The 12,723-nt window shown below is 35.9% G+C and overlaps 1 protein-coding gene across 1 annotated transcript in view; it reads right to left on the reverse strand.

The window, feature by feature from the left end:
* The window catches only part of LOC150085487 (F-box only protein 9), a 266,154-nt gene that overhangs the window by 121,278 nt on the left and 132,153 nt on the right, over nucleotides 1-12,723 (reverse strand). Inside the window, exon 7 of the mRNA XM_090373294.1 lies at nucleotides 5,251-5,352. Coding sequence (XP_090229420.1) covers nucleotides 5,251-5,352 — 102 coding nt within the window. The remainder of the gene's footprint in view (nucleotides 1-5,250; nucleotides 5,353-12,723) is intronic.

Raw genomic sequence — 12,723 nt, forward strand, 5'->3', positions numbered from 1 at the left:
TTTCTTGCTCTTCATTTGCCGTCTTCGGTTCATCATGACAAGTGTTTCTTGACTAAGTTTTTCTTCTTTAGATTTCTTTTTACCTATAGGTTTCTTGGGCTTTATCAAGTTGTAATATTCCTTGTCGATATCTTGGTCCTGAGTAGTCTACAGAAGCTCGAACTTGTTCTTAAGTTCCAATACATATTGCTTTTTCTCCTCTTCTGTTATCTCAAAGACCTTCATATTATTTATTCAAATCAGTTTTTTCCTTTCTTTTCTTACATCTATATCAAGTGTGCATCTTAACATTCTGTGATCACTTCCAACATTTACCTTTTTCAGGACGGTAACATCATTCACGATATATCTTCTGTTAGTGAGGATTAAGTCGGTTTTATTAGTTGTTAATCCATTTGGACTTGCCCATGTCCACTTCTTGTTCACCCTTTTCTTGAAAAAAGTATTCATTACTGACACTCCTTGAGATTCTGCAAATTCCACAAGTCTTTCAACCTCTTTCAATTCTTTCACCAATTCCAAAATTTCCTACAGTTCCCCTTTCTGCACTGTTTTGTCTCTTTCCAACCTTAGCATTGAAGTCCCCCATAATGATAGTGTAGTGGGTTTTCTGCTCATCTAGAAGACTCTCAATTTTGGTGTACATTTCTTCAACCTCTTCATCATCATGGCTCGATGTTGGTGCATAAATCATTATAACCTTTAGCTTGTAACTCTTAGAAATCCTGATTATTAGTCTTGACACGCTGGATGTACTTTTGAATTCCAAAATGTTGTTTTTTATATCTTTACAGACCAGAAAGCCAACTCCACCTTCCCTCCTTTCACTGTTTCCATTGGTGTACAGCATATTTCCACTTGATAAACTTATAAGTTATTCATTTCTTCATGTTGTTTCATCCAAAACGATGATATTTCAATTCACATTTTCTAATTCCTTTTCCAGCTCTAATATAGTGTCTTCACCGATGAGCAATTTTACATTGTAATGGGCCAAGTTCAGTTTCTGTGCATGGCAGCCTGGTTGTACCTAGAGATTCTTAGCACCCTCTGCTTCCACACTGATCTTCTTGCTGCCGTAAAGGGGGAGGGAGAGTGAGAGCCACTGGAGACTGAGGGTAATTTGTTTCGTCGTGCTGTCATGTGCTTGAGGGTTTGGTCTTTTCTTCTTCACGCTGACCAGGCATTTTAAAGAGAACCACTCTATACATTCGTTGCCACATATGTGACGTAACAGGGCTTACCATCGAGGTGTGCATGAGTGGATTTTAGGGAGGCAGGCCAACCGGACTTCTCCTAAATCTTCTGTAATAGAAAGATATTGGATCCATCAGTGTTTTAGACTGAGTGTCTGATAGCACGCAGAATACCTGTTCCCCTCTAAGCCCCCAGCAGCATATGCGCCCTTAAACCCCCATAACACACACTTGTTTGTTATTTGGTTTTCAGGAGCATTAGCAACTAAGGCCATATTGCTCCGGGAATATGCGGTAGTTATTCCCTGACCTTTCCGCATCCTCCGTATTTGGTGGTGACGGGCTGGAACGCCGGTCTAATCAAGAAGCGTGTGCACTGCTGCTCCTTCCCACCTGGCTACGGAGGCGCCCCATAACACACACTAATAACGTTAGTCCACAAAGAGCAATTTAGAGGGAATGGTGTGATTTTTTTTTTTTTTTGGCTGATGCTGCATAAGCTCATACATTTGCTTTCTTGCATCACATGCCACTACTACTACTACTACTACTAATGTTCATCAATTATCACTCCCTGTTGTGTCTCACTCAATCATCCCTTTATCCATTGTATCAATTTGCCCTTAATGCCATACCACTCCAATGTGTACAGCAGTCTTACACGTGCAACAGTACAAAAGCTTTCCTGAAATACAAGTATATGATACCAAAATTATTTTTAGCATCCAGTTCCTTTGTGACCACATCGTAGTATCCAATCAAATTGGTCAAACAAGACTCCCCCTTAACAAACCCATGCTGTGTCTGAACTATTACTACAGTGTTGTCTAGATGACCCTGCAAAGCTTCTTTAATCAGTGACTCCATTATTTTCCCCAGAACAGAAGTTAAACTTGCAGGTCTATAATTATTTGTGTCACCCTTTGAACTCCCTTTGTGAATTGGGGAAACATTTGCACATCTCCAGTCCATGGGGACTTCCGCTGAATCTAAGGATGTTCTCATAATTAGGGCTAAGGTTTGCTTACTTCCCTAGCTGCCTCCTTCAATATAACTGGATAGATTCCATCCACCCCAGGTGCCTTTTTTATGTTTATTTTAACAATTTCTCCTCCACTTTGCTCTTCGTTATTACAAAATAATTCAGCTCCCTGTTTTAGTAAACTTCTGTCCTCTTCTTTCTTACAGAATTCCTCATGTGTGAATGTAGATGCAAAATACTCATTCAGTTTGTGAGCTATCTGAGATGGATCATCAACAGTGGAACCATTGATATCAAGTGGATCAATCTGATTCTTCCCCTTCTTTCTGAAGTTTACATAAGTAAAGAACTCTTTGCTGTTTTTCTTTGCATCCTTTGCCAAAGATTTCTCGCAATCAGCCTTTGCTTACCTACCCTCCTTTGTGACTTGATTACAGACTAGTTATATCTACCATAGGCTTCTGTATCCTGATAATTTATAGGCATCCTACACATTTTTCTTCTCTGCCACAAACCTCATTAGTTCATCTGATATCCATTTAGCCCTAAATCTTGAACAATGTTTCTTAGTTGGTATGAAAAGCCTAGTAGCTTCCAAGATTAATTCTTTGAAGGCTTCCCATTTAGAATTTGCTGTTATTAACATCAGTTGATCCCACTGTATAGAATTTAAAAACTGTCCGAGACCACTGTAGTCACCTTTAAGAAAGCAAAAACCCTTCCCTTTATACTTGATGGTAGTTACATCTTTAAGTAAATCCCACATCAGCACACTGTGATCACTGTCACCTAGTGGTTCCTTTATCTGCAAATTCTTAATGCATAAATAATCACTGCTGATAATCAGCAGTGTCAACTTCACAGAACCAAATTCATATTATTATTATTATTAGCTGAGAGACAGAGAGAGAACAAGAGTCAGAAGTAGAAGGGAATCACCAAGAAAGAGAAGAATGATGATATTCACCTCAAGACCCTGGGTGTGTCAAGCTCATACTCACCAGATGTGAGCCCCTAGGGTAAAAATGCCAACTTCACAGAATATTTTTCCTCTGCACAACAGAAGTTTTTTGAATTTTTAACACAGATATTGTGTGAAAAAAAAATCTTGGAAAGCACTATGAATTACTCCAGAGGGATAGCACAGCTTGGTTTCCTGAAGTCAGAGAGAAATTCTGAACAAAAAAAAAAATTTAAAAACTCAACCGCTATAAGATGTGCAACAATGGGAACTATGAAATAACATGAACAGCTTAAGTTAATTTCCTTGGATCCGGGAGGAGCACCATTACAGGGCTTGTTGTACATGTTCAATGTTTCATAGAGAAACAATAGATCAGACTGTCCTTGAAGAATATGTAATTTACAGGATGAATGATCAGCATTATTGAAATGTGGGGGAAATTTTTACATCAATGGGGATATCAAATCTCATTCATGCCTACTATTTAATTATCACACAAAGTGTGGATATTAAATAAAGAGACTGCTGCAATGAAATATTTCGTATCTTAGAACTTATTCCTCTCAAATAATTGCTCTGGGCTTGCACACTGTTCTATACATTTCTTCCAAGCAGAGAAATATTTCTGGAAGTCATCTTCTGTAAGCCCCTTTAACACTTTGGTTGTTTTTTTTTTTTTGTGAATGTCTTCAATGGACTGAAAATGGGTTCCTTAAATGCACTTTTCAGTTCAGAGAAGAAAGTCAAAAGGGGCTAACTTTGGTGAGTACAGAGGAATTTTGTTTTTTGGCTAAAAATTGGCAAACAGAGAACACATATGCTGGAGCATTGTCTTGAGGGAGCATCCAACCATCCTTCCACAATTAAGATTTCTTCCTTTGAATATTCTGAGGCAGCCTTGTCAGAACTTTAGTGTAGTATATTTGATTGACAGTCTGATTTGGCAGGACATAATCATGCATAATAATTCCTTTAATATCAAAGAAAACAAAAAGCCTGGTTTTCATTTTTGATTTTTTTGGTCTGGGGAATTGTTTTATCTTCCATCACATTGACTGTTTTTCAGTTTCTGGATTGTACTGGAACAGCAACTTTCATCAAAAGCAATTACAGTACTCAAATTCTGAACTGCAATTTTTTTTCAAAACATCTTCACAAACTTGGAGTCTTCTCATTCTTTAATCTTCATTCAAAATTTTTGGCACCACCTTGACAGATGCTCTTCTCATGCCTAAATTTTCATTTAAAATTTGTCTGTTTCTTTGTCCATATTGAGGTTTTGCAGCAACCATTCTAATGTTTAAACAACAATTACTTACAATCAGTGTCCTTACCCAGTCCACATTTTAATCAGTTTTTATGGATACCAGATGGCCTGGTCATTCATTATCTTCTACATTCTTTCTTCCTTCTAAAAATCTTTTATGCCATTCAAACATGTGAGCTCTGAACGTAGTATCTTCCTCATAAACTTCACGTAACAACTCATTACTTTCAGTTGGCGTTTTCTTTAGTTTTGTTAAAAATCTGAGGTTGATTTGTTGTTCAATTCTTTTGGCTGACATTTTTCTGGCAAACTGCAAAAACACAAGGTAATGAAAACCTGCTGCAAAGAGAATGGGAATGTTGGAATGTGACTTGGCAGAAAACTAGGCAAAGGTTCCAGGTCAACTGCTGTGCCTTTATTTCACAGGTGGCACTTATGTGTAGTGGCTGCATACGCTGTCTTGTTATATAATAGCCATACATTGTATATTTAAGTTAGTAAAGCAATTACACCACAATTGGTATGTTATATTAATTTAAATAACTTTAATTAAAATGTGTAGAGGCTATTAATTTTGGAACTCTTTGGGTCCCACATCAGTAGTAATAACATGTTGTGGCTTGCACATATATTTCTGTTTTAATTAAAATTATCTAACTTCATGTGCCTAAACTAATGCAGTACGGTGCATTTTTTTTTTTTTTACAGTGATTATTCCTGCAAACTTCATGATGTTCTCCAGCTGCTGCAAAGCATATTTCAAATATTATAAATATACATTTAGAATATTTGAAATTATAATAAATATTTTCTTTTTATACAGAAATGAACTAGTACTTACTCTTGCTACTTGATCCAGTGAAAACATGTCTAAATCTCCAGAAACCACCCATTTTAATATGTATATGAATACTTCAGGAGGGAGAACAGATATGTGTGTCATCTAAAAAAAAATAATAATAAAATGAAATAGCACAAAAAATAATCAAAGATTTGCTACACTTTTCTATGAAAAAAGTTCTGATGATTGATGATGAAAAGGACACACTTCTATGTTAATTAAAGTAGGTCTATTTTTGGAAAAATACTTAACTGAAACTCAACATTTAGAGGCGAATCAAATGTTCTACAACTCTGCCCACATTCATCAGTAGATTACGTTACAGTAGAAAGTTTCGGATAAAAAGTGATATCTATATTGCTGCTGAAGTCCTACTCCAGAACTGTCAATGGTAATATGTATGTTTGCAGTATGCTGAATTGGCTGAAGAGGGGTGCTGCGGTAGCCTAGTGGATAGGGATTGGCTATGATATCCTGTTGGATATGGGAGCTGTTGACTACACTAGCATTGCAAGGGAGAGTCACTGAATGAGTGTGAGGAGAGCCCAAGAATATGTGGTGGGGCAAAGGGGAATTATGATTCTACCTCTGTTTCTGTCGATGTGGTAGACAGTGATTAGGGCTTCTTTGTAGTCTCAGGGTTTCTAATTATGTTCTCTGGTCGACATGCTGGGTTCTTGGATGAAGTGATCTCTCGAATGCTGTGAAAAAGCAATGTTAATGCTGCCTAGGTTCCCCAACATGGGGTGCAACTGTCATGCTCCATCACTGAGTGGAGCTTGTGATACAACTGGCCAATGTAGCAATTGCCACACTGTCAATCACCTTGGTAGATAGCATTTTTACTATCTAAGCAGAGTGGTGGACTTCTATTGATCTGTTTTCTTTTCTTTGTTCCAGTGTGGCAGACTTTAGTGTGTTTGTGTTTTTCCTTTGTTCCGGTTCGTTGTTGTTGTTTTTGGTTTTTAGGAGCATTAGCAACTAAGGCCATATTGCTCCGGGAATATGCGGTGGTCATTCCCTGACCTTTTTGCATCCTCCGTATTTGGTGGTGACGGGCTCGAACCCTGGCCTAATCAAGAAGCGTGTGCTATGCACTGCTGCTCCTTCCCACCTGGCTACGGAGGCGCCCTTTGTTCCAGTGTAACAGATTTTAGTGTGTAATGTCTCAGTGGGCAATTCTGATCACTTCATCTAGGATGGTAGGGACACCTGACATGAGTGCCGTTCTTCATTTCAGATCAACCCACCCACAACAGTGTGAAAGCAAAGAGCTGACTCTCAGGGTCCTCCATAACTGCAGCCTACCCACAGATGCAGAAATACAGAATACCAATTAACATAACACCTAACAATGAATATCCATATGGCTTTATCAACTGGATCATTAAGAAAACAGTTGAAAACACTGAAACAGATATTTCAGTAGTAAGTGTATACTTACCACTGAAACATCCATTCACCAAAAGCTTAACAGGGTATGCAGGGTCTGTCAAACGATTTCTATTGCTAATGGCCTGAGTATTATTATGTTAGAGCAATAGGAATATTTCAATATGATAAAAAAAAATTGTGTCTATCTTTAAAAAAGAGCTTTCATAATAGTCAGCTTTACTTCCTTTCTTTTACTAGAATAGTTATGTTTCAAAGGGAACTATAATTATGCTTGAAAGGGAAGTAGCATTTATTTATGATGAATTGCCATCACATATAAGAGAGGGATGTCATTATTATGGGGAAAAACCCATAATGCAAATTTTGTTTTCATTTGGCATAATACAGCAAAAAGGTAGGTACACATGCAGAGATGGACATTAAATGTGGCGTGTATTAATGGCTCTATGCTAAGGAGTTGTTGGCAGAAATTTTAATCTCAGTTATGCATTGGTTAATGAATCTGAACTATAGAACAACTGCACTAAACTACAGTTGAGGTGTAAATCCAGCAATTGCACCTTAACTACAGTTGAGGTGTAAATTCAACAATCCATTATCTAGCAATGTCCACTATCTAGCTATTTTCAGAAAATTTGTTGATATTTAGAATCCTTTGGCTAATAGGAAGTATGATAATTCCTAATAGCCTGATTCCAAATAGCATTAGAAAATCCTGTGACCTTGTTAGAAGATCACAGGATTGTCTAATGCTATTCACAAACAAAATTGGTAATTCACCGATCATTGAACTGTCAGCTGAGAACCATTTCTTAGGATGGGGATCACAATAAATATCAATAAAATATAACTATTAATGATCCTGTTCAGGTTGCTGACAAACTAAATAAACATTTTGAATCTACATTCATGCATGAAGAAGTTTTTAGGGCCGGAAACACCAGAAGTACAATGAATTATAACTGGGACTAAATGATTTGGTTATAACTGAAAAGAAAGAAGAAGAGAAACTGCTCAGGCTAAAAGAAAATAATGCATCTGAGGCTGATGGATTTATCCAGTCATATTAAAAGAAGCATCAAAATAAGGTAAGCAAACCCCTGGCCATAATTATGAGAGCATCTTTGGATTCGGGGGAAATTCTTACAGATTGGAAGTGTCCAAATGTGTCTCCTATTCTCAAGGCAGGATCAAAGGGCAACATGAGCAATTACAGACTGTAAGCTTGACAACTTCTGTTCCAGGGAAAATAATGGGTCAGTGGTTTTAAAGAAGTATTGTGGGATTATCTCAACAGGAATGAAATTATATGGAAATCTCACCAATCTGATTAGCTACATTGATGCAGTAACAAAGGAACCGGATGTAAACAATAATTTTGAGATCATATATTTAGATTCCAGTAAAACTTTTGACACTGTTATGCACAAAAGACTGCTGTACAGATTTGAGCAGTGTAGCATTAGAGGCAAGCTAGTACTATGGATAAAGGGATGGCTAAGTGTGAGAAGAGTGGTTATAAATGGTCTTCTTGGATTAATATTATTAGTGGAGTCCCTCAAGGTTCAGTTCTGAGTCCCTTATTGTTTTCAATATTTATTAATGGTACTGCTGAGCTTGTTGATGACACAAAGGTTAGCAGGGTGTTAAATGACATTAATCAGGGTACTCCAACAGGACTAGAGAAATTAAGCAGGCAGGTGTGGTAAATGAGACTTAACACTGATGAATACAAGGTGCTGCATAATGGGTAGCAGTAATTCCAGAATAACATATCAATTAGATGGCATGACAATCAAGGTGGCAGAGAAAGAAAGAGATATAGGGGTAATTGTGCAGTCTGACATGGAGTTCTCTGAGCAGTATAGATAGGCTGCAAGAACAGTTTATGGGGTTGTCAACAATAAACAAGAACTTTGCCAGAAGGGATAAGGAGGTAATTATTCCACTATATAAGGCAACGGTTAGGGTGCATCTTGAGTACTGCATACAGGCCTGGAAGCCTCATTTTAGGAAGAATGTGGATCTATTGAAACAGGTACAAGGAAGAGCAATGAGATTATTCACGAACGAAAAGAGGTACTTTTACCACAAAGACTTTGGTTCTGCAAATTGCACTGCTTGGAAACTAGTCACATGTAAGGAGACGTGATTGAAGTGTTAAGGCTTTAAATGGATTAAGTAAATGTAAAGACGATGCTATTCTAATTCTTTCTCAGAGAATACTAGCTGCAGGATAGATATGTGAAAATATGCTTTCAGCCAGAGAGTAATTGATTGTTGGAACTACCATCTGGTGTTGTGGAAGTGTGTAGTTTGAATAAATTTATGAAAGAATTTTATATATTATTGAGGGGATGGACAGATGAGGTGGGGTAGTGTTGTTTTTTCCTTTTTTTGGTGATAAGCTTGCTTCTTGCATCATTTGACTACTAAAATGATTTTCGTAAAATAAATTTAAGCTACAAATTACTTTTATTGAACTGACTTTAGGAGGTAGCAGGCTGAATGACTTCAAGAGATGAAAGGGTCCTTGGTGTATGTGTGGGGGGAAGGGCCCAACCACACAAAATTTGCATAACCACTGATGAGTTTTAAGCTATATCTATGCAGATATATTGAATGTACAGAGAACAATATATGAAAAAAAAAAAAAAAAAATTTTTTTTTTCATTTTTTTTTTCATCTCTGTACATACTACCATTGGTTCCTCTACTGCAGCACTATTTAATTACCAGTCCACAAGACCGATTCAATTATACTAATTGTAGTGGACTGCCAAAACCTACCCAGAGGGGCCCACTCAACACACTGAATAGCCTTGTTCGACTGCAGATTTTATTAATGAAATTTTTTAATTTATCAGTTAATACACATACAAGTATACAGCATACAATGCATCATGAGGTTTCATTAACCTTTCATAAATGCTCTAGTAAGGAACAATTATAAGAAAAAAATTTAAAAATCATGGACAGATAATCTGAAGTTTACTATATACATGTTCACATATTAAAATATCAAATAAAATTTTTAAATTTTAAATTCATATATTAAATTGTGATCTTAAACGTTCAATTTATTTGTATTCATCTGCATACTTTTCATTTATTTGATTATGTACCATATATGTAACTTAGGACTGTAAATTTAATATGATCTGAATTAAACACTGTACTATGTGTCATTTCTCAATTATGAAAAATTCAATTTCTATAGGGGATTTTTCTGTTTAAAACAATTTCTTCAGATGTCCCTTTTAAAAATATCTTAAGTGGGTTTCACTTTACATACAATATCAGTATATAAGAATTTAAACTTGCATTAATGCTATCATTCCATACCATTTTAAGATGTTTCTAATAAGTAATCATAAAACATAAATAGCAAGTAGTTCAAAAGTCGATCAGGTTGTTATGAGATTAGATATGTGAACTGTTTCAATGTTAACTGGTATATGAAGAATAGATTTTTGAATCATCAGTTTACAAGTGGTAATAATTAATTCAACACATCAACAGGAATAATCTTTAATAACTGTAAAAATGCAGGTGCTAACCCTAGAGCAGGCATGCTGTTAAAAGTCCACCCCTCCCCACAAATTTAAATATTAAAATATCTATTAGAATTACTAGTGTGAATTTTAATACTTGCCCAATAATACTGAATATTTTTAATAAGAAATGTATAGCTCTAAAATATCTGTTTGTATACAAAATGCACCATATACCCATATGTAATTTTCACAGAGTTTTTGTTTATGTTCTAATTTCATTCACTCTGTGACAATATACACTGGAATAATAAAAATCAGTATTCACATTAAAAAAAAAAAAAATTTGAAATATATTTTTTTTTTGTATAGCAAGCAATTTTTAAAGCTATTTCTTTTTATTAATTAATTTAGTATTGGTATTAGTAGTGGCAAATGACTCAGCAGAAGAAACTTACAGACCAGCTCTGCAAGCTTCTTTTATTGCATCCTTGAATTTATTCAAACCACCCACTTCACACAACAACAGATGGAAGTTTATTTCAATAATCAACTACCCACTAATTGAAAGCAAATTTCTGTACATCTGTCCTGCAACCAACCTTTCTCAATTTGAACGTATGTCTCCTTATGTGTATAGTCTCACAAGAGGAAGAAAACGCCATTAACAATGGGCTTACACAATCACCTCGCAGGTGCCTCGAGGAGATCTGATCGAGTACAGTTTGCTGAACTGAAGCCTTTCTTGGTAACAGCACCCTTTTGTTCCCTTCACCAATCTCACTGCCCATCTTTGAAACAATTTCAGTAGATCTACATCCTTCCTAAAATCATGCTTTCAGACCTGTATAAAGTATTCAAGATGCGGCCTAACCATGGCCTTGTACAAAGGGATAATCACCTCCTTATCCCTGTAATATATCATTGACAAAACCCCATAAGTTTGTCCTGGCAGCATGTCTGTAATGCTCAGAGAACTTCATATCTAACTGCACAATCACCACAAGGTCTTTTTTATTTCCCACTACTCTGAGAATAATACCACACAGTTGGTATTAAGCTGGGTATTAAAACTGCTACCCATATACAGTACCTTGCATTTGTCAATTTTAAACTTCGCCTGCCAATTCTCGGTCCATCGGTCTAATTTTTCTAGATCTCGTTCCAGTATCTTTGTTACCTTTGTTACTATCATTAACCACCATTCCAAATTTTGTATCATCTGAAAACTGAGACATTAAGTCTAACACCATCATTATCATTCATAAATATTGAAAACAACAATGGGCACAGCACCCAGGAGGACTCCACTAATAACATTACTCAATGCTATCAGTGGAGCAATGCCCACTGATAACCACTCTGTCTTCTTCTCCCACTCAATCATCCTTTTAAACAGCAGTAACCAGCCCTTAATGCCACATTCCTCCAGTTTGTAAAACAGTCTTTATGTGCAAAAGTTTCTAAAGCCTTCCCGAAATTAAAGTAAATAATATCAAAATTATTTTTTGCATCCAGTTCCTTTGTTACTGCATCATAGTATCCAACCAGATTGGTCTGACAGGAACATCCCTTAACAAATCCATGCTGTGACTGCACATTAATTACTTTGTTGTCTAGATAAGTGGTCTCCAAAGTAGGGTGCGTGTGAGATGATCCATGGGGTGATTTGGTAAGCAGAGCGAGCGATGCAATTTTTCCGTTTGGATCAACGTACCTATGTGAGGTGACTTTCTCTGCAATGACTATCATTAAAACCACGTTTAGAAATAAACTTAACTTGGAACCAGATCTTTGGGTAGCTGTGTCCCAAAATATGTAACCAAGATACACACCAATAATGAAAAATATTCAAGCACATTTTTCCCACTGAAAAATGCTGTTGATTTGATGTATACCACTTTGTACTTTAATTTCAATTTCAAATTTGTTTTGTATTTTTATGTCAAATTAGACTGTGATCTTTTCAAATTATATGTGATTTTATATATGTGATTCTAGATATAATGCATACTATGTAAATTATTAATAAATAAAACAAATAGTATTACATTACATTTACTACACTTGTTACATTAATGATTTCATATCATTTTGTGCTTGAACTTCAACTTAATTTTGTTTTGTATTTTTTTATTTGCGATCTTTTAAAATTATATGCGATTTCATAAATGTGATTTTAGATATAATGCCTTCCATGTAAACGATTTATAAATAAAAAAAAATATTACACTTTTAATTTTTTATTCCAGGGTGTGTGCTAGTCCTTTTAAGTAAAATAAGGGTGTGTGACCAAAAAGGTTTTGAGACCACTGGTCTAGATGGTCCTGCATTGCTTCTTTAACCAGTGACTCCATTATTTTCCCTGGAACAGACACCAATTTAACAAGTCTGTAATTACTCACATCACAGCATGGTGCCTTTTTACGTTTAACACCAAAAATTTTTCTTCCACTTTCCTTTCAGTTATCACAAAAAATCATCTCCCTCTCTTAGGTTTTGATAAATTACTGCCATCCCAATCCCTAAAGAATTCCTCATGTGTGAATGTAGATGCAAAATACCTATTGAGTTTGTCAGCAAAC

Source organism: Mastigoproctus giganteus, chromosome 5 (assembly GCF_048544385.1).
Source record: "Mastigoproctus giganteus isolate SK-2022 chromosome 5, ASM4854438v1, whole genome shotgun sequence".
NCBI lineage: Eukaryota > Metazoa > Arthropoda > Arachnida > Uropygi > Thelyphonidae > Mastigoproctus > Mastigoproctus giganteus.